The sequence below is a fragment of the Telmatherina bonti genome, assembly GCF_933228915.1.
Source record: "Telmatherina bonti genome assembly, chromosome: 2".
Taxonomy (NCBI): domain Eukaryota; kingdom Metazoa; phylum Chordata; class Actinopteri; order Atheriniformes; family Telmatherinidae; genus Telmatherina; species Telmatherina bonti.
The window spans coordinates 30,244,333-30,267,903 of NC_136620.1; the positions used below are offsets into that span (position 1 = coordinate 30,244,333).

Consider the following 23,571-nt stretch of genomic DNA (forward strand, 5'->3'; position numbering starts at 1 on the left):
AAAAGGATTCTTCTTCTTTTGGTTTGGAAAGCACAGAGACACGTATGCTTTGGATACCGTGCTGTCATCTTCATTGATCACTGTTCCCTCCTTTAAAATACATTTAGACCATATTGTCCGTGCTCTTTTACCTGATTTTATGCAGTTCATTTATACATTGCTACATTGGTTGCAGAGAACATCACTGATCAATAAAATTCAAGCCAAGGGAACACGGGTCAGCAGTACGAGTGCTCAGAAAGTGCAAATTCGACACAGTATTACATGATGCAAAATAATGTCATTGGTCACTGAGAAAACACAGTTGCATGCAACTAAAGTGACCTCTATTATTATATTTAAATTACTCCAAAGTCCTAAAAGGAAACATTATTTAAGCAGGTGTCGTAATGTCAAAAAACAGAAAAAAAAAACCCCCAAACAATATTAACAACAAAAAAACAAACGAAACACTAAAATGTTCTCTGTCAACAAACAATCTTAAACATCTACTGTACAGAAGAGCAAACATCTGAAACATGTACAGCTATACAAATAATGCGTATGTTAACCCTTGTGTAATATTAACAGGGAAAATGTGTGTGTGGGACCACTCTTTCCATCAGTTGGGCACTTTAGGCTCCATTCTGAGCGAGGCCTCGTACATGCTTTCTTCATCCAGAACAGAGCTGTTGTCCAGTAGATACTGGGCTACCTGACATGGATAAAACATAAGGAAAGATTAGGGAATTTAATTTTTAATTGAATTAATTTGTTTTTAATTGTGTATGATTAGCATGTAATGTCCTCTTCAAATGTCATGCTTGCCAAAAAAAAACAAACATAAAAAAAAATAACAACAAACACTCAAAAAGGTGTATCTCCATATATCTCCTACTGCAAGCCTCTTTAATTTGAAAGCCTCTGGGACCAGTATTTGACTGTGAACCATTTCACATGGATGGCAGCGCAAGGCGATGAGGATTTGGAAATGAGGTGAGTTAAGAGTCTGTTTGATCTCTAAAACCTAATTTTATTGTGTCTAACCTAATCCAAATAGTTTGTAATGTGTGAGATGGAACTTTTCATGTCTGATAGCATGTGAAAAACAATAGAAATTCTGTTTTGTTTGTTTGTTTTTGCTGTGAGACTGTTGTTGCTCCCTAAATACTTGACTAAATATTTGCAACCTGTCCTTGTAGCTGGTTCCCCTTACGTGCTTTTTGATAATTTTTTGTGGGTACTGGAAACCAAGAACACCCCATGACACCTGATTTGAAGATGCAATGTCACGATAGAGGCAATGGAATTCTTATTAGTTCTGTCATGACAACAGAGTTGCAAGACTTCATTTAATTTCATATGATTCAGATCATTCACATTATTTACTTGGACTTTGCTTCTGTTTATGACATAACTCGTATCAAGGGGTCACAAGCCAGAATGTGATTTTTACTCTCAGCATTGCTTTACCTTTGGTTGCAGGTCAATCTTGTATGCTGTTTGTTGGAACTGCCTAATTTCTCTAATGATGTGAGAAATCTAAAAGAAAAGGAGAAACAGGATGTTACTACTTGCACAAGTTTTCTCATATGACTGGTGATAAAGTATCTCACCATCCTCATCTTTGAGAAGTTGACCAAGTTGTCTTCAGTGTAGTTTGGTGTTCCTTCCTCAATGAAAGCCAAGTCAGTGAGGTACATCCCCAGGTAGGGCACACAGGGAGGATCACAGCTGATGGGAGGGAACACAGAGATGTTATTCATCTGTATGGCACAATTCTGCTTTTAGATATTCATTCAAAAGTGTGTCCCTGAACTTAGCTTACTTCTTCAAAGCCTCTCTCAGATTTTTAAACCTCCCCTCTGAAGACACCAGCTTTTGCAGCTTGTCAATCAATGCTTTTGTCTGGGGAAAAAAAATTAGTGCTTGTGAGCCTGTTTTAATGACAATACTGTGCAACTCCACAAAAACAACATATAGAGCAGGGGTCACCAACTCTGGTCCTGAAGGGCTACCATCCTGCAGGTTTTAGTGTTTTCCAGGTAAACACACCTGACCCAAACCAATGGCTCATTAACAGACAGGTGCAGAAGATGACAAGTTCTTGGAGAACATTTTCACTTGGATCAAATGTGTTGCACAAGGGAAACACTAAAACCTGCAGGTTGGAAGCCCTCAAGGACTGGAGTTGGTGACCCCTGATATAGAGTATAAAATAGAAGTCGGCACCTGCTTGGAAACCTTGAGCCAGGTTTTTTTGAGGCGGAAAACAGAGCTGCGGTTCAAGGAGGAGGTAATCTCTAACACAGCATTGTAGTTATGCAAACAGCGGCAGATGTCAGCCACAGCCACCCATTTCTCTATGACTGCTACCCGAGTGACTATATCATCACAGCGCAGGATCTCCGTGGCAATCAGGTTGCTTATCTTTGAGAGGATAGAGTGGTTTAGACATTGATTGTGTTACATAATCAGTTAAACAAGTTGAGTTGTCTATCTTTATCCAACATACATCATTGAAGTGCTTTGTTGTTCTCATGATGTACGGTGTCTTCTCATTTTTGTCGTTCTTCATCCAGCCTTGACCAAAAAATTCTCTATAAAGCAGGAAAGAAAGCGAGCCACTGTCAGACTGCATATGTACAGATATGTACGGCAGAAGTTTCATGCCACTCACTCATATGGGATGTCTTTGAACACCAGGTGGTCCAGCAGAGTGAGCTGCTCTGCAATCTCCAATGCAGAATGGTTCTCAAAAGGTTCAGCCTTCCCTCCTCCAACCTAACAGATTTAAAAAGCCCCAAAATCATTAAGAGTATACCTGAAAAAATACAATGAAATTGATGTCTGTGTAAAATATGTGATCCAGGTCACAGTAATCTCATAATACAACTGGACTTATTTTTGGTTTTAATTGGATGATTAAAGGTTAGATTAACCTCTTGTTGGGTCATAAACATCTAATTTTAACTGTGTAGTTTTGAAATGCTAGCTTAATTAGGTGACTTTTAATTCTAATAAGGCTGGAGTTTAAAATGTAATAAGCTATAACTATCCTGGGAGACAATTATGAATAAAAGTTGCATGTAAAACCTGGCATACACATCTAAAGACTGGCATCTGTGTACATGGAATCATTGTTAGCATTGTGTTATCCTGTGTCATATAGTGGATATAAAACAGGCAAATGTTGAAATTTCAAATTCCTTCTCTGTTTTATTGCAATTTACTTATACAAGATAATGGATGCACTTTTTTTTAACCCAGTGAATGCATTCTCTGGGGCCCTAGATGTCAGATCCCTAGAACATGGATGTCTATGGATAAATCTTTTTAGATGTTTTTTTTCGGAAAAAAAGGCCATGACTTAGCAGGTGTATGATGGCCAAATGAAATACTGAAAGGAAAACAGGAATAAATAATTGTGTTATTATATCATCTGTGCCAGGTGCTTTCTACCAGTAATTTTGATACACTTTGTGTTATTCTGCTACATGGATATGGATAAAGGTGGACACATTTGCATAACCTTGTTTCTCGTTATTGTGTGTAATGTTACCCTAAAGTCAATTTGGCATGACCATGACATGACATATGACTGCAGAGCTCATACAGACATGAACTAAACAGACAAGACTTCATTTGAAGCTGCTCCACGGTGGATATTGATTTTGTTTAAAGGCATTTATTTCTTTAAATTCCATAAGCGGTTAATAAAATAAACTTAATTCAATTTAATTCAGTCTCATTCTCTTAAAATACTAATATCACCGGACAAAACTCATTTGGGGGTGAACACAGTTTTCATTGGATTAAAAACTACTGCATGTACTCTGTCTCTGAGTTACTGAACAAAGAGAGGCCACAACGCACACAGCTGCTGCTGCAGACTTCACCCACCAGTTGTGTCACATCTTCTAAGATGATCTGGTTATCGCCATGATCTTCCTGAGTTAACGTTCTGACAGAAAGAAAAAGAAAGATCAATGTCTGAAAAATGAAGAGCTTTAGTGAACATCAAGAAGGATTTCAACATGAATTTGTGTTTAAACCGTTGATGATCTTTAATCTTTACATCCAAAAGCTCTTTGTCTTAATCTCAACCAGCTAAAATGGGATCGCATTGTTAGCATGTTATTATTTTCTTAAAAAGTACAAAGAATTAGTCCAAGTTGAGAGTGATAACAATTTGATGACTATCTGACGAAGGGTAACTATTCAAACATATCAATGAATCATTCAGTTTTATTATAACATCAACAGTTTGTGTGTCAAGCATATAAAGTAACCAATAAGTCAAACGGTATTCAAAAACAAACAAAAAAAAACAAAAAAACAAAACCCACAGAGGCAAAAAGTAAAACACATAAAGTCTTAGAAAATCATGTTGCAGAAACAAGATGGTTTGAGAAATTTACAATTTATGTTTAAAAAGTGTGTTTTTTGTTTAGTTGCGGATTTTTTTTCTGAAGTTATGATCAAAAATTGCTTTTTGTTTTCCTAACATATGAACATCATAAATGACTCAAAAGCTCAACAAATGGTTAAACGCATGTTCACCGTCTGCAACCCCACATTTCAGATGCATCGACTAAGTGATGACATCAAACGGGTCATCCTGCGACTGTCTTCTACATGTAAAGCTGGAAAGCTGCTAGAATATTCATAAATAAGGAGGATAAAGTATAGTTTGGTGGACTCAGTTCTTCACTGTGATGAACCCACAACATACCTAAAATCAGCTTCTCTCACCAACATAATGCCTGAATCTGGATTTTTAATTTGCTGTGAGTCATACCTGTTGTCTATGCATTAATGTCTTTAAAAAATAACATGTTGGTCCCACTGATAATTGTCTTTGCAACATGTTCATGTTAAAAGTTCTAAAAGAAACACTTCATTTATTTGAAAAAATGATAAATTACATATATTTTTAAATAATCTATCAAAAAAACCTTTACAAAATGGCAACCTCAAAATTATTTTGGGACCCTGTGGGGTTTCCCAACTCAAGTTCGAGAGAGGCTATTCTAAGAGAAAACACTCTCTAAGTAAAGAGTAATACATTTTAATCTCATATCCAAACAGCACACAGCAGTACCTGATGATGTTGGCTGCTGCTTTCCTCTCCTGGGTCAACAGCTCAGGGTCATGCATCACCTCTTCAAGAAAGGCAATAACCTTTGTCTTCAGCTCATTATTACACTCAAAGTCCTGAAAAGACCAAAAAAATTACAAATACAGAGGGCTTAATACGGACTGCATGTTTATTTATGCCTCTGTTCACTAATTAAAGAGTAAAGCTTATAACTAATATTCGCGGTGATTTGTTTAAATGATGTCCTTGACATACTTTATTTACTTTTCAGTAACCAAATGGCTCCAAAAGTGTTTTCCTAAAGATCCACCTCTGTTATATGTATATGGATGAATGGTGGGGTGAAATAAGATGTAATTATCTCAACAAAAGCAATGCATCTAAAGTGAAGTGATAAATCGTGCATCTGGATGTGTCCTGAACTGTGTTTACCGGAGAGTGTTTGGACACCCAGTGCCTCAGCACATTCAGGACTCTGTTGGTTGCTGCTCGTCTAATGACAAACTCTTTGTCTCCATTTCTCTGATCTGTTGGGAAACCTTTAGAAAAACAATAAAATGAGTGGCGACAAGAAAAAAAACAAAAAAAAACCAAAAACAATACAAGTCTGAAATCATCACTCTCAGCAACCTGATATTGATTAAGGATGATAGTTGTTTACCTGTACTGGCGAGGGACATCCTTCGATATTTTTCCTTAGTAGGGGTGCCCTCATTGGCTCCAGCTGTGGCAATAGCAAAGGCGGAGGCTGCAGACAGGGCACTGCGGTTGTTGTCGAGCTCTCGGCATGAGGACATGACCATGCCGTTGTTGTAGGAGAACAGAGAGAACTCTACAAAAAAAAAACAAAAAACCCACACATACGGTGGTGCTAAAGCTTAATGGGCTAAACAGGAAACATTTTCTGTCTTATATATGGCATAAATTTTGATGAGAGAAAGAAACCAAAAATACCGAGAACATTGTAAATCAACTGCATATTACCGAGTATTACTGAATATAAATGTTATGGATGCTCAGTTTGTTTTGGTTTTTTTTTTGCCATTGCCTCCACTAGAGAGCACTACAGACCCGCTCATCAGTTTCCCTCCATTTTTTCCTCTACAACAGGCTTTGATATTCAAGATGGTTGCAGCTAAATATAGCCACCAAATATCAGCATAACAGAGGAATCAACAGATTTTCTGGACTCTGCTGTGTTTGAATCCTGGGAACACAGACAGAGCATAAGCAGACATGAATATGTCATGCTGCATCACAATTCCAGTGAATTCACATATTCCTGAGCTAGCTTTGCTTTTATAGTCAATTGTACAAATTTTTTTTCAAAGATTTAGAAGGCATAGATAATCTTGGCACGACTGAAAAAGCTTCATTGCTGGGGGTGTCAGGGAAAGCACGCTCTTGATGTAGTTGCTATGACACAAGTTTCCCTAACACCTACTGAAGCCAAGCTTTGGCTTTCCCAACATGCTCATCACCAAGGACCGACATGTTACTTCACAGTGCCTTGTTTATTTATTACTAGCCTTTACCATCCATGGCTAAGTATTATTTCATCTTGTAAAAACAATGAATTACTGTTGACAGAAACCAAACATGGATGGAACAATCAGTTTGTGATCATGTTGCTCTACAAGTTCAGGACGTAATGTACCTGAAGAGTTTTTGCATTTGATGTTTTTTGGTGTGGTTGGAGACTTGGTAGGAGATGCCTCTGGGTCACCGTCATCACTCTGGTTTTGATCATTATCACTTTCTTCTCGTACTGAGAGATCTGGAAAATAGCAAATATAAGTTTGTGAACATTAAGGTCTTTAAGAATTTATTACAGTAAAAAAAAAAAAAAAAAAAATTGGAGGTCATTACTTAGAACGCCTTCAGCAGACCTACCTTGTTTGCACACTGAGGTATCTTCTACTTTGTCCTTTTTGTCCTCACCTTCATCAGAGATTTTGCTCGTGATAGGACTTGAAACGTAGAGTTTGTTGATGTCCAGAGTGGTCTTGCTGAATGGGGACATGGAGGAATACATGCTTGCATAGCCATTTGAGGAGCAGCTGAGGGCAGCCAGGTCAAGGGCTTTGCCCCCGGTGATGATCGGGATGTTGAGAGAGAGCTTGCGGCGGCGGTTGGGGGATGAGTTCTTGGCAATAGCAAGAGGAGGAGGGGAGGAGAACTTTCTGCTAGCTCTGGGGGAGCTGGGAGGCTCTCCATACAGGAGTTTATTGTTCTGACTGCTGGCAAAGAATAACTCCAGGGACCTGCATCAAGAGTGGATATATACATTTGATGTTAGGAGAAAGGGATGTGTTTCTTTGATATTATGGAAAGTATACATTACGTTTTAAGAAAGAGCTTAGCTGAACAAACAGCACCTCTTGAATAATTCATGGTAACACATGCAAAACACATCAACCTATCCATTAGAAATCCTCTTACAACACGTCTCGAAATTTTAGAGCCGGATACAGACTGCAGCATTTCAGTAAACCTCTCCCACTCCCTGCCACCCTCCTGTCGACCTCACGGGTTCCCATAAATAGCTCAGCGAGTGATCGTGCGCATGGCCACTGCTGACATTAGCAGCCAAGTGTAGGTGCCTTGCAGTGACATGACAAGCACCACGGGAGAGCATACTGCAGGGCGTGGACATCAAGAGCTCTCAGTGATCTGAGCTCCGCAGTTAGGTTATCACTCCAAGCATGGGATGCAGTGAGTCAGTCCCCAATGCGACATTATCAATAGTTCCCACGATGGATCTCGTGCAGACAAGGAGAAAACTAAATGAGGGGAGGGCAGGGTCCTGTAGTGGTTTTTGTAGAGCATCACATTTGCACCTTCTACAAACAATGATCTCAATTAATTCATTTAAAAGGGAAAATGCACATTAATGGACAATAAAAAATGTATATATGCCAAAATTATCTGAAGGTTAATTTGCTTCTGTAATCCCTTACAGATCAAATAGATCAACAATAAAACAGTATACAACCATCATGACAAAGATTATTCACACAGATCAAGCAAAATTAAAACAAATCAAGGAGATCAGATCAGGAAAATTGGAAAGAATATGCAAAAATTATAACAAAGTCAAGGACATAATCACCCTCACAACCCAACACTTAGAGGAATGAAAATACTTGATAAAACCTTCATCGATGGTCACATGTCTGGTTCGCCAAACTTTCGCGAAAGTTGGAGCTTTATTTTGAACATTTTGAATGTGTTACAGTCTGTTATATCAGCTGGGATCTGAAGTATTACAGAGATCTGCCTCATATGCTCTTTTGTTTTACTTGCATTAACTAACAAAACAAAGCCCTTAAACACATACAGTTAAGACTGAAAAGATAATTTGGTTTAACTCTTATACCACAGACTGTACATATTAGATTAATGTAATTATAATGTTCTCCTAACCTTAACTAAGCTGATTATTATCACATCAGTAACTTTTTTTTTTCTTTTACTTGTAACAATGTCATTGTAATCAGCTGATATCAAGCTAAATATAAACACAGAATTAAAAAATAGTTGCGCTTACACTGATTTCAATCACTGGTTACTTGTACAGAAGTGATCACTATAGAATGGTGTTTTCCAGTCAGGCTTTACTCACACCGTCACCACAGAGAGATCAATGGGAACATCTTTAAAAGAGCTCCTTGTGAGTCAAAAAGTGATAAACAGAAAGTGGCACCCAGTGTGCTGATGTGATGAGCTGAAAGGGATGATCTGAAGAACCCGAGAACAGAATTTACTTGGCCAAAAGATCACTTGCCTGTAAGACTCGACTGCATCCTATGCATACATATAAACTAGTGGGATAATTATGAAAATTATAATAATTGTTACAAGCATCAATATTGGCAGAAAAATGTCAGTTAGCTTTAATTGCAAAAAAGAAAAAGTAAAAATAAAAATAATGCCGTAAATCAGTTTGTTTCTGCTGTATATTTGGATTGATTTAGTCATTGTGCATAAACAACAAATATTCCTATCTCTGTGTTAGAAAGGGCTAATCTTAAATCAAGTTTAAGGACACCTGAGAGAAAACAGTTTTTCTTAAAGAGTTCTCAAAATGTTGGGAAATATGTGAAATATGTGACTCCTGAGAAAATTCCCAAAAACATGCAGTCATGCATTTATTTACATCTTTTTAAAAGTTTTTGCATGTTGTTGATGTTTAAGTAAAAAAAAAAAAAAAAAAAAAAAAAAAGACTTCTTTTGTCTATTGATGTATTGAATTTTTAACATTTGATAATTTTTCAAATGTACTGAAGGATTTTATTTGGATTTTTTAAAGTGTTAGAGTCCAGAGTCAGTGAAGTACACATAGCCTGAAGAAAACATGATGAATGCAAATAATTTTACAATTGATTGTCTTTTCTTTCAGGAGAAAGTTTATTGTAAGTACTGCACCTGTTTGGTCAAATTATTGATTATGTTTAAATAATTATCTATTATTTTGTTTACAAATTATGGAAATCTTATTGGCTATGATAGAATAATCTGTAAAAAACACTTATTGAATTAATAATACATGTTAAAAACAGATATTGAAATACATGCATATACCTATAGGTATACTGCATATGGTTGCTGTCATACCTAAGAAGCAATAAGTACATTTCCCATCCTTATAAATCGGTCTCATATTTATGCAGTACGGCAAGAGATGGAGGAATGCCAGAAACGCCAGGTATGATTTGTTATCTTTGGAAAGTGCTGTCAACAACGTTGCAACATTCAAGTCTTAATGTAATATGACTCACCGAGCAGGGATGGCACTGATGGGCTTCTTGTAGATAGTGATGAGTTTATCTAGCACCACATCAGCTGTGGTGAACACGCGATAGGAGTGCAGGAAGGTGTTGAGGAAGTCAATTGAAAGAAAACGGAGATCAGTCAATCGTTCCAGAAGGCGCTCAACACTGGCGTAGCGGATTTGCAGCACTTTGCAGGAGTTCATCATCTTACTGAATCGGATATCCACATCATCACAGTACAGACTTGAATCTGACCTGCGCGTATAAAAACACAGAAATCATGGGGGGAAAAAAAACCTTGAAAGCAAAGTAAGCTGCACAGCATCAGAAATACAATGCAGCTTACTTAATCATTTGTGGCACTGTGACTTTGGAGTTGTCTTCAAATGCGTTCATCATCAGGCCATTACAGCGGATGTTGTCGATGCACTGCAGGACGCAGGAGATAAGAAGAGAGAGATAAAAAACAATAAGACAAAGGAAATGTTGGTTTGGTTTGGTTGGTTGGTTTGTTAAAGCTTTCGGCCGACATCCTCAGCTTCTTGTCTGACAGCTGGAGATTGTGATGTGTGTTGACGTGCCTGGCTGATGTCACTGGTCCAAGCAGACTTCTCCTGCCTGGAGGAGGCCACCAGGATGACTGTGAATGACTGACTGTCCTTTGGCTCCACAACAATCTTGAAGTCCAGGTGCTCCATGTCCTGGCCACTCTTGTCTGTTTTAGCTTTGAGGTGAGCACATAAACTACATGTCATTTTCTCCATAGCCTTCATCAAACATAAAAATGTGACATAGACATTATTATTTGAGGGCATGATGATGATGTAAGCTTTTGCTTTTTTTTTTTTTTAATAAACAACACATCTTTTGTTGAAAACAGGGTAATTATTGCGTAATCATTAATAATATTTCTCCTCCAAGGTGAGCGTTTCGCTTGTCAGTGCTGTTTGTAGGCTTGTTGTTTTTTTCTACACAATATTGATTAATTACAGAGAAAATTTAATTAACCTTGATAAAGAGTTTGAACATGGAAAGAGTAAGAACCCAGTGAACTCTTTAATTTATCACGCTGTTCGCAGAATACAATCTCTGAGGGCCCTTTTAGCATTTTTTTTTTTTTATTGTTTCTACCTTTCTGACTTAATTGTAATGAATCTGTGATACACTGTAAGAAAAAAAAAATAGGTAACACATCATATCTAGTGCATATTATGCATTTTGGTGCAAAAATATGAATTAACCACTCACACTCATCATCTGTCCCCTCAGGGTCCTCCATAAGTGTGCAGTCTATGAGTGAGACCACTCCATTCTGAAAATAGGGCACAATGTACATTTAGTTTTCTTACACTATCATCATTTGACTGAACATGATGTATCCATCCATGATATCCCATACATTTACATAACAAAGTCCAGCCACAAACTGAATTTTAGAATGAAAAAATATTGATTTTTAAAATAGCGACAGTAAAAATAAATGTGCCGTCTATCATCTCTGCTGAGTGGTTTAAACTTGCATTACTGCATGAATTATATGGATCAAACCCAGTGGAGCAGTTGTAAGATCAATTTGGATCTAGTGTGAGAATAAAAGACTTTGCTACAGACAATAAAATCTCCTCTTGAGAAGTGATGACGTTGAAAATGATGAGCAGCTGCGCTGCCAACTCAGCAGCTCAGGTTCACCTTGGTGAGATGAAGTTTTCCTCCAGAACCCCTGGTGCAGATGATTAAATGCTTGGAGAAGAGAAAACATTGCCTCTCCCCTTCCTTCTTCAGAGACAGAGAGCCCAGTCTTCCACGGGTGATCTTGCCCTTCTCACTCATTGGCACCTGGATAAGAGATCCTGTATGCAGAAAATTTGCAAATAAAATTATGACGTGTTCAAACAGCATGACAGATAGAACCATATACTGAATCAAAAAGAAGTAAGAACAAAAAGAGCAGCGAATAGGTAGTTCATGTAGTGAACTACCTATTCATATGTAGTTCATGTAAGTCACATGAGATACTCAGGATTAAATAAGCTACCATGTCTGTTTACCCTCTCTTCACCCACCAGAGCCTGTAGGGGACAGCTGACATTTACAGTTCCAGATTCATCATCAGATGGCTTCAGAATAGTCTAATTACATTTGGAAATCAGACTCTTCTGTGTGAGTAGTGTGTAGTGTTAGCCTGAGGGCGTCAACCCTCTCCAGTACCCTCTCCTCCCTCTACCACCCTCCCCCATCCTTTCAGCCGCAAGATCAGACATGTGATGTTGAGGGACAGGAAATCCCTACTTGTTGTGATCTAAAGTTCAACACTTGGAGGTGGGACTTACCTTGTCTTACAAACGTCTGACTGGTGTCCAGGAGTACTTCACAGCCCTCTATGATCATGCGCTCTATTGCCAAATTCTTCCTGATGTTCTCAGTCTCGCTCACCTCATCGTGCATTATTCTAAGAAAGAAGACATTTGATTATTTTCATTTGTCCCATATTTTTCACAAGTCTCCTCTTTAATAAGCAAGTGAATTTAGAATAGTTCTTGTGTGCAGCTTTTGCTTACAAACAGCATAGTCATGGCCTTGCATCATTGTTTATTAAAAAAAAAAAAAGAGAAAAATAATATTATATGCTCTCATAAAATCTCTGTGTTGGTTGAGGTGATATACCTGGAAAGCTCCTCCAGTTTTGATTTGGCATAGTCCAGACTGTTTCTTTCGATATGTTCATGGGGTGTGTGAGCGAGAAGCTCATGTAGAGTGAGAATGTAGCGGGGAATCTGGCAAAACAGAACAGAGTGCAACAGGGACGTCACATCCACATGCAGTTACAAATGTACACCACATGAACAAAAGCAGAATAAAAAGTAGAACAGTATCGTCCCATTGTTCAATAGTTACAGGTCGGTAAAGAGACATCTAGTGTTACGTAGGAGAAATATTCATCCCAAAAGGAACATCTATGTATAGAGGGAAGAATTTTCTTCAGGCTGTGAGAGCATAAAATTAACCACAAAATATGGATCTGGGCTGCAACTTCCGCAGCAGGAAAATTAGTTTGTCTAACCTGGAACATAGGGTAAGTGAGGAAGGTCTCCAAAGTCCTCTCCTCACAGTCAGGCTTAGCTTCATACTGCTTCAGCAGCTTGTCAAAGTCCCGGTTCTGTTTGCAGTGAGCCAGGATCTGCAGGCTGTATTGGTGGTTTCTCACAAACTCCTGGTAGATGTTCAGCATGGGCAGCAAGATGTCAAAGAGATCAGCTGCGGAGCGAGAAAGTCCCAAAAACCATGAGGACAGAAGATATTGGTAAACTGTGATGTATTGCTGAAAATGATTTGATACATGGAGTTAATGAAATATAAAAGACGATCCTCACCCAGAACTAATGTTGGCCAACTTGCTATTCTGGCTTTCAGACCCTGGTAAAATATCTGATGTAGGAACATAATGGTTTCACTGGAACAGAAAACATAAAAACAAATTCAGATTTTAAAAATCTTTAAATGAGCTTATATTAATAGTTTGCCAATGTAGTTCAATTTTTGGCATCTTTTTCTTTTCAAGCCAAAATATATGAGGATTTTACAAAGACGAAAAAGCACATGAGCACGTTATGTTTTGAACAAATTAAGAGGTGATTTATATCAACAATCTTCCTTTATTCTACATGTTTGAATAAACTGGTTCATGTCTTCAAAGAACAACAAATATGCAGATCATATGAATTTGAAAAAGGCTGCAATGTGTCTGTAATTATTAAACACCGGTGTCTGATTCAGGTGTACATTAAATATTCAAGTGTCTCAAGAGGTTTGAGTCATGGAAAAAAATCCAGTCAAACCAGGAAAGGGGCTTCAACATCTGCAACCTGCCCACATCTGTTTTGTTTATGTTTCTTTATTACCGCTGAACGTTATCATCACTGAAAGGTAACGCATGCATCAAGTTTTGCACGTTTGAGACGAGCAACTTTATTCTACTGTTAGTTTGTCGTAAGCAGGAATTATTAAAGAATTAAGTAATGATGTAGGAGACACAAAAAGTATGAATATACCATGTTCAGCTATTTTTTTATACCATTTCACAAAGTATTTGTGGTAAACCCAACATTTAGTGTGGTTTTGTGTTTTTTTTTTTTTTTTTTTTACAAAAAATGTACTTTTATTGTGTCTGTCATTGCAAATGAAACAGTATGCTTACTTTAGATAATAATCTAGCTAATAATTTACTATGAAGCATTGCACAGATCTTTGACTGTGTTACACATCCAAACTAAGCTTTTGACAGTGGTTTTATTGCATGATTTGCCTCTTCACATGCAAATGTTCTGGAGTTAAAACAGTTAAAACACCGATATCATTAACTAAAATTTTACACATCCCTGTGGGTACACAAAATAGAATTGAATCAAGGTTCTGCCCACAGGAGTGCTTCTCCAAAGCTTTACTGACGGTCGTGAACCTTCAAAATGATTATGGTCTTTCGAGGAATTAGAAGCTGAGCCAACCTGTTAAGGAATATGCTGCTGACGTCATCGTGGGTGATGGGTGGCTTCTTGGAGCTGGCAGCCATGCGTAGCGGTCTCAGGAAGTTGTTCACCAGGATATGAAGCTGTTGCACATACTCTGCCTCTGAATCCAACATGCTGAACACCACCTGGTTCCTCTTCCTCATGCTCTCTGCATGAGGTGAGCGAATGTAATCCTGGATGATGGTCTTCCACTTCCTCCTGCAAATCCAACCTCGCAGAAAGCTCTGGACCTGCAGTGGACCATGCATTGTTAGCCTCTAAATATGTCAACTGGAGTAACAAACTGAGACTACACACTCTACCTTTTTGATCTTCTTGATTTCTGAATCATCTTCAGTAGGGGCAGCTGCAGGGCTGGCATGGATCTTCTCGTTGTCTTTGAGCAGCCCAGCGATCTGACAGGGAAGCAACCGCAAGAAAGGCCAGTCATTCCCACTTCCACACTTGTCTTTCTCTCACTTACTGTAGCAGCACGTAAACAAAGTGAGTAAGTCAAACAGGACAGGACCTGTGAGTACTCACTGTCATCAGAAACCGCTTGACAAAACTTGCTGTGTTCACTTAGCTGGTCATATAATACACATTTCTGACCGTACACACTCATTTTTATAAAGAGAAATGAAGCAGTTAAATATTCCTACATGTGTGCTAAAAGGGAAAAAAAGAAATCTAAAGAGTCTCCATTCATCTTGTAACCACAGAGGGCTTGTCATCGCAGTTCATAGATGAGAAATGACAAAAAACAGAACTCATGCATATTCACAACTTATTTTGATTTCAAGCATTATATTTGCACATTAAAGTAAAATGACTATTTGATCTGAAGGCTGGGAACACAGGCCTACTGGAGCCATTGTTTCTGACAGAAAATGCAAAGTGGAGAGTGGATGGCCTGAACATGACTGTGTGATGGAGCTGGGCTTTCATTTCTGTCTTCTCACACTAGTTTCTACACATGAGACAAGCACAGTAACACTCAGCATAATCCCTGCTGTTCATGCATTTAATTGTAATGCTAGCAGATTGAGACATGGAAGGGATGTGGACAAATCTTAAAAGGCGTGAGAGTGCAGTGGAAGCTGAGGTGGTAATATAGCCTTAATCTGCAGAGCCTATTTATTGTAGGTGAGACTGATAGTGTGTGTGGCTACATAACATTTGCTTATACTTTATGTGGAAAATACTTTATTCCTTGGCTGCAGTAGTGCTAGGAGAGGGGACAAAACCCTGGACATCCTCTTAAAGCTGTATTGCAGAAATCTGAGCCATGAGTTCAAAAGTTTATATATCTGAACTTCTTTAATACCTATTCATTAAAATTTTAACTTTCAAGATTGCATAGAAAATAACAGTATTTTGCCCCCTGATACTGAATATATCTAAATGATATATTTTTAGTGACAAACATGAGAAATTTTTTAGAAAGTTAAAATAAAGGTTGGGGCTTTTTTTTTTTATAGAATGTTACTTATTGGTAAAAGAACAAGAGGTTTTATCTATTTTAGTTGGGACATAGTGCTATTTTTACATCATTTATATTTTATAATTGAATTTATTTAGCATAAATTTATAGCTCAGTCCATTCTGTATACAATGAAACATTGCTAGATTAGTTGCACAAGTTAAAATCACAGCTTACAAGGAGGATGGTATTTTCGTTTCCTTCAGTCACTCAAATAATATCAAACGCCGCACATTTTACATATATCATGCTATCAAATTAGACATTTTGATTTGGTAGAAAGCATAAAGTTGCTTCATGCATTTAACAGAACACATATTTTGATATTTATTTTGAAACACAAGGCAGCTGGCTGCGGCTGGTATCTCCAAATCTTTGTGATTCACACCAAATGAGTCTAAACGCAAGTTATAAATATATGATCTAAGGATTCACTGAAGCAGCCGTCTGGTGTTTGTGGTACATTGTGTTCATCTGTGATGGGAAAGGTTTGAACACTACAGTTTATTTGTTTAAAATAACCCGTTTTAAGCATAAAAGAAGATTGCAGTGAACATTACCTCTGACTTCAGCCTTTCAATCTCTATTTCCCCATCCTCTATCTGTTGTCGAAGTTGCTTGGCAACTGTTTTTTCAGTCTCGACAATCTGAAGCAGATGAAGGTACTTCTGCATGAGAGTCTCATGCTCATTAGCCAAGTTTCTGTAACTGTAACACATGACAGAATGTAGACAGAACACCGTATCATTACCAGACTCAACTTTATAATAGTAGTTTAATCTTCCATTAAAGCAATTGCTGTCTTTTTAAAAAAAAAAATTTTTAAATAATGTTTTATCCCCAATTTTGAAACCATACCAACACCAATGCACACTATTTAAAGATTTCTTGCCCTCTACCAACCTTTTCAGTGTATATTTGTCATGTCTGCACATAAAACTGCCATGTCTTTTACCTGGCGTGTGATATTGCAGCCACCCATTCATCGCAGTCTTTTACATCTTCTGACCGCAACTCAAGTGCCTTTTGGTTTTCATGCGTAAAGCTGACAGTGAAGTAGTACTGCAACAAACAGGAAAGAAAGCGTGATGAGTTTCAGGTATGACCTGTGTATGATCTACACAGAGAGAAATGTCTGACATTCATCCAGATGTATTAGTAAGACAGCAGTTTGACTGAGGCTTCGCCGCTGCTTTGGACATTGTGTTTCTTCTGCTGCCTCACTGCTACAGACATCAAGCGGGTGATTTAAAGCCGCACAGAGACTGGGGAAGCCACATTTCCCTCGCCCACCAGTGCAATTGAAAGAGAACAGTCAGGAAGGCCTCCCCCAGCTCAGATCCTGGGAAGTCTCTTGTTCCCAGGAGAAAATGTCATAAGACTTGGAACCTGGAGCCAAATACAAAACTATGTGAAACCTGTTTCCTAGCAACTCATGATCATGGTGAACAGCTGTTCACAGCTGTTTTTCTCTCTTTATACCGGACAAATTGTACTTTTCTTATTTTAAACTAATGCAACTCTAAATCTCCTGCATAGGATTCATTCCTCTAGATGCTTTATTTTGTTTAAAAAGACCGAATTAACATCCAACATTGCAGAATCATATACTCTTAAACTCTGTTCTGAATGAAGAGGTGATTTTTATTACATTTTACGCAATATTATTAAGTGTAACCAACCCATAGATGATATGTAATGTCAAACAAATCCACTCAAGTTTCCTCAAATGGAGACTTTGGAACAGTCTCAAACATTTGAGTTCCCTAACGAATCATCTTTTGATGAAGAAAACAGAGTTAGAAAATAAACATGGGTCATTTTTAAGTAGCTTTCATACGATACTTAATTGCTGTCCTTTAAATCCAGCAATAAAAGAATTGCCTAACTTGTTTATAATTAATAAAGAAAAAATTTAAAGTGCATCGGTAGAGCAAAATTACAACACCTAAACCTACAACACTGTCTTTACATTTATCAATCTATATTAACCTAAAGGCTTGAACATGAAACAAGAACAAAGAGCATCAGGAAATGACAATGTGTATAAAATTCACGTAAAGACGTGTTTTACCACATCAAAGCTAAAAAGAATAACACACAAAACATACAACAAATATGTTGGTTACACTTGAAGCTAAAATCGCACAAAGTATTAAGATACAATAAACTTTGAAATGTAATGAAAGTAGTTGCAGCACTGAAAATCTACTTAGTTACACGTGAAAGCCACATATTTCTAAAAAGTACATGATCAATAATTTTGTAATAAGCAGCAACATTTACTTAAAGAATGAATGACAACTTTTTCTCAAGTGACGTTCCTGATTAAATAAAGTTAAAATAAAAATAAATAATAAAATAATATTTGACTGTTGATAAGATGATTTACAGGGCAATAAAGGAGAAAAATACATTGTAAAACACACACATGCAGTCAGTTTTTCCTACTTCTTCATCTTTGATGAGATGTTGGCTCATTTGGATATTTATTGACACAAAACCAACATCAGATGTTTAAGAGGTTGAGCTGTTTCCAACCCTCAAATCTGACGTTGTTTATGGGCTGCTTTCACTAAGCTGTCAGAGGTGGCATAATGTCAAAGCTTGTAATAGGCTTTGATTTCCATTTCCATGTTCAGGCTGACATGTTACAAAATACATTAAAAAAAATCTGTTTGGTTACGGCTTACGCTTATTTATAGTCAAGCTTCATTATTCCTTACATGTCCTGGGAGCTGCTCAATGTGACACAACAGCCCTGGGATACATCACCTTCTCCTTGGATTGTAATATACCAAACTTTGGTGATTATAATCATAATGACTTTACCTCTAAAATATCATGACAACAAAGTAAAGAAAATAATTCAGATAAAGTATAAATACCACTTTCCATCTCTGCTTCTATGTTTTTCCATAGTCAAGCGTCAAAATGCTTCAAAAATTATGTGAACAAATTAGATGTCTTGAAGGATTTTCTCACGTCAAGCATGACAGAAGCATTCCTTTGATTTAAACAGCATATTATCCATGCGAAGCCGGATGACAACAAACAAGAATTGCAATGAGTGAATCTTGAAAAGGATTGCATCATGTCTCCCTACAACTTCCATTACTTCTCCAGTCATGTTAAGTGAGACCAATATTTGGCCTGTAGATGTTCAACAGGCACCTACCAACCTGCAACTGATCATTATTCATGGCTTACTGCTCCTGCATCTTCACATTCATTAGGTATTCATTCTACCGTCAAAGAAAATCTATTTCTGGCAGAGAGGCATGCATGTTGTCGAAGTTTTCCCCCACGATTTCACTGCAAGCACTGTGAATGTCTGGTGTAAGGTGATGTTAAGCACACTGTCTGCTTCTTGCTTCATGGCCAAATCACGCATCTTTCAGAATCATTCCTAAAATAGATACCACGATAATTAATCATGTCATGTTCTTACATATAGTTTATTTGCCCTAATTTGCACAAACGAAGCTCTTTTTGTTAACCTTCCTGTGCAATGCATGTGAGTGAGTGGTGAATAACCGATTAGGCATGCTTTGATTCATTGTTCCATGAGCAGGATAATTCTCGGTACATAATTGCCACTGACAGATAAAAAGCTCTGGTTTATGGCAACAAAATTCTCCTTGTGAAGCCTTCAAAAATATGTAGAGCTTCACATTGGGATTGTGTTTGATGCTTATATTCTTATTTTGTGGTCAGTTTTCACCTTGCCAACATCTCTGCCCTGAAAGTGCTTTGTTTTACTGGAACATATTACTCAGATCTTTTGATTTGCAGTTCATCTTGTGGGCAGCCTGTTGTGTAACTGACTGAATTGCTGCCGTTACCCTGATGAGAGCAAGCTCCGTTTTCTATTATTGGACTCTGACCCTTCCAAGGTACCTCAAACAACAAATTTAGCTCGGATAGTGCTCACATTAAAAGGAAAGATGCAACACACGGCCTCTCTCCTTTATGTTGCCCGGCCTCTCCCAACTGCATCATTCTTTTGGATGCAAATAACAGTTGCCATAGAAACCTTTAGGCTCAAGCGCTATAATTTTCCCATAAACTGCATTTGAGGATACGTTGGTGAATTGCTATTTCTAAAATTTGCCACAAAGCCATAAATAGCAGTAAGGATATAAGAGAGGGAGATATTTTCTTTTTCTTAATCGTGCTTTTTGAGATATTGAGAAGTGAATCTTCAGCAGCAGTTCATATGACATGTATCTGTGCATTTTTACTGCTTATATTCTGCAAACTTATTTCACTGGACAAAGAATAAGTGTTAAAGATTGACTATTGTGGATCTGTAGATCATCCTTTTCAACTTGCTCATACTTCCACTGTTAAAAATCGATCATGGCAGAGGTAACAGCTCCGTGGCAAGAAACACTTGGGGAAAAAAAAAGCCTCTTTCAGTGCGATTTGTTTTGGGTGCCTTTAAAGCAACGGTGAGATCACATTAGCCATCATGTTGCATTCTGCTTTGTCAGCAAAGGGGCAGCTGTTCACAGGAAGAACCTGGCTGCAGTTTGGACCCTACAGAGTCAGGAACAGAGCAGAGGAGGGCTTTTGGAGCATTATGTTCTGTAGACATAATAACAGTGTTTACAAGCTTGTTATCCTTTCTTCTCCAAACTGTTGTGTTTGTCACTGAATAATGAGTTAGTGGAATTAAACTAGATTATGGCAATGCACCATTTACAGCTATTTAAATTCATCATCTCAATTTAAAAAAAAAAGTGTTCTTAATTGCTTACAATGCTCTAACTACATTTGGCTCTGGCATCTCTGACAGAACTCTGATAGTAGTTAACATGTAGACAATAATATAAGTGTAACCTCCAGTAAACTGAATAATTTGAACCAGGTCATCTAGATTAGAGCTGACTGATCATTCCCCCCTGCTGCTTCCCGAGGCTCACGTGTAATTGTACAATTTCGCCACAAGATGGCAACCTTGAGGCCTTAACTTTTTTTCCTCCGTATTTTATTGGTGGTGGCAGGTAGGTAGGCTCTGTCATTCTCCGCCCCAAAACGTTAGAAATATGATGATTGGAAGTTAAAGGCAAAATATGTGTCCAACCAATGCAAATGCATCACTTCGACAGATCCAGAAATCCATTTCATTTCCACGCTCCACTGAAAACTACCCTATCAGTTAAAGGGAAAAAGAGGAGGACGAAGAAAAATTGGTGCAACATAAAAGACACTGCAGCTCATTGCCAGAGCTGCTGTAATATCATTAGGTGTTGATATTGGCACCTCATCATTAAAGCTATGCATGGATTACATAACGTGCAATGGAACACACTGAAACCTTCTGCACTGGATTTGAGGTCGTCATGGGATGGCATATAACAAGCCCTTGTTGAGAATTACACTTCAGAGACACGATAGCTGATTTTACACTTCATCTCCTGCATCTTCAGTACTTTAGCAGGGTCTCTAACAAAACAAACAAACCAAAAAACAAACAAACAAAGGAGATCGGATAGGGAGCGGAGCCTCTGCATATTGGTGCATATGCATGTGTGTGCTTGTGTGTGAGCACACGCACACTTTCTCCCTACCTGCTTTTCCAAACACTCCTTGGCTGTCAGTGAGGGTTTCGGTGAAGGCGCCCTGTCGCATATGCATCCCTCCAACAGGTATAATCCCGAGGGTCGAGAGCTGGACTCGTTCTCAAAATAAAACAGCATATTCTGCAACAGAGCAAACCACTTTGTATGCCATTTGGTGTTGTCTGAGCTTTTTTTGCTCAAGCACCCTCGTCTTGTACCATCCTTCTTTGCCAAAAGCCCCAGGTAGGTGACATGACCATCATTAAGTCTTATTCCCTTCTGCATTTTTATGAGGAAGCTTCAGCCGCACGAGACGGATCGGTCCTTACATCCTTCTGAAGTAAAAAAAAAAAAAAAAAGAAGGACAAGACGCTGACTTTCTGAATGCGGACCTCTGGCAGCAGGCTCGTCCAGTCTGCCCGACGCATTCACCGCACTGGCATTTAAGTAGAAAGAGAGGAGCAAACCGAAGAACACATGTGCAGCATCCTAAAAATCTTTTGTCATACTCCGAGCACATTAAATGTCCTCATTATCCGAATACGAGAGACAGAGGAAAAAAAAGAGAAGAGAGAAAAAAAAAGAAGAGAACCGAAAAGCAAACGCAAGACGGGAGGAAAAGAGGGTTCGAGGTCCGTTTCTCTTATGAAATCTCCTGAAACCAGTAGGCTTGGTGCTGAGCTAGGCAGAGCTGGGGGAAGTCACGTGACGCATGCTGGGGGGGGGGGCAGATTGAGAGGGACGTCTCAAGACGCTGCAGAAGTTGACTTTTCCTGTCGAGCCAACATGTAAGAGTAAACCTGAAAACACAGGATTCTGACGTAAGATCAGCTTTGATGAGCATTATCTTTTCAGAAAAATGCTGACTCTGATTATTTCACTTTGGCTTCCTGGAGTAGCTCTGACCTCATCTTTAATTTCACATGAATTTATGTGAATATAGTTTAGTGACTTTCTTTTGTTCCTTAAAGTATAATTTATTTTTCGTAAACAATTAATGCAGACATACCTTTAGGATTGATTTATGTTGAAACAAAATTCAATTTAAAGCTACTGATAATAAAAGAATACAACATCAGTGAACATTAAAAAAAAAAAAAAAATAGGCATGTGTGGGCAGTAAAAAGGTAGAAATGCAGAAAACAATGGAATGGAAAGCACCAAGTTGTCAAAGCTCTTCCCTCTCATTTACTAAACAGAATCCCTGAAAAACATCCAATAACTTTGGAAAACCTTATACTGCATAATAAACACGTGTATGTTTTGATGCCCGAAGCCTATATAGTTACTGAATAGATATATAATAGGTCTATGATTGCTAAGCATTATCAATAACAGATCCCCTTTCTCACCTTGAAATAAAGGAGTAAAAAAAAAGAAAAAAATTGATTATTTGAAAAAAGCTATTTACACTTGATAGAAACTCGATAAAATCAGTGGACCATTTCAAGATTGGAAACAAGATTAAACTGTTTCAATTGACAGCTACTCTTTCATGCAATGTCCAACAACCCCAAATTTCACTTCAAACACAAATCGCTGTATCTGAAACAAACCCAAAAGACAATAACATACACTAAACACAAACCAACAAAGATAATAACAACAAGCAAACTGGAAGGCCCAGTCAGACATCCTGGCAAAGCATTGCACAGCCTCTTTTCAACTGTAGGCGATGACATTCCAGCCTTTCCAAATGCACGTCTGCAGGGAGACCTCACATCAGTTGAACCCCTATTAAACTGTAAGCAATCTTTTGTAGTTGGCCTAACAATCTGAGAAAAAAAAGTACATAGAAAAATTCTCAATGGCTCACTCTATTGTTGTAGACGTTTCAACACAACGGCAGCAAAACTAACTTTCTACAGATAATGGATGCTGGTTATCTATACCCCTTGTCTTTCGCTATATTGAAAACACAAGAAAGCACAGATGAAAAATCATGTGCATTTGATTATATTTCAAATTTTATCATGACATTACACAATAAAATAATAATGATGATCAGAATCTCTCAGATTTGAAAATATTATGGTTGTTTTTGTTTTTCCTTGTTTTTTTTTTTGTCCTCCTCCCCAAGAGGAAAATTACTTAGAACTCAAATTTTCAAAAAGTAATGATGTGTAAAATGTAAATATAATAGAATGTAATATGCAAATAA

At 37.9% G+C, this 23,571-nt stretch overlaps 1 protein-coding gene across 2 annotated transcripts; it reads right to left on the minus strand.

Annotated features, from left to right (window-relative positions):
* Positions 1–601: 601 nt before the first annotated feature.
* rasgrf1 (Ras protein specific guanine nucleotide releasing factor 1) lies at positions 602–21,695 on the minus strand (the record flags this gene model as incomplete). Of its 2 annotated transcripts, none has more annotated exons than XM_079252953.1 (27): positions 602–694; positions 1,453–1,521; positions 1,596–1,713; positions 1,808–1,887; positions 2,212–2,409; positions 2,495–2,579; positions 2,660–2,763; positions 3,883–3,943; positions 5,084–5,196; positions 5,513–5,619; positions 5,742–5,912; positions 6,738–6,857; positions 6,974–7,344; positions 9,862–10,110; positions 10,202–10,284; positions 10,437–10,570; positions 11,104–11,167; positions 11,545–11,705; positions 12,186–12,304; positions 12,520–12,629; positions 12,917–13,110; positions 13,227–13,306; positions 14,358–14,611; positions 14,684–14,776; positions 16,404–16,551; positions 16,799–16,905; positions 21,420–21,695. In XM_079252953.1, 27 exons carry the CDS (start codon positions 21,693–21,695, stop codon positions 602–604), a joined length of 3,762 nt encoding a protein of 1,253 aa, XP_079109079.1. The 2 variants fall into 2 exon arrangements, with proteins under 2 accessions (XP_079109079.1, XP_079109078.1); XM_079252952.1 differs by having other exon boundaries at positions 10,437–10,579.
* Positions 21,696–23,571: the final 1,876 nt, after the last annotated feature.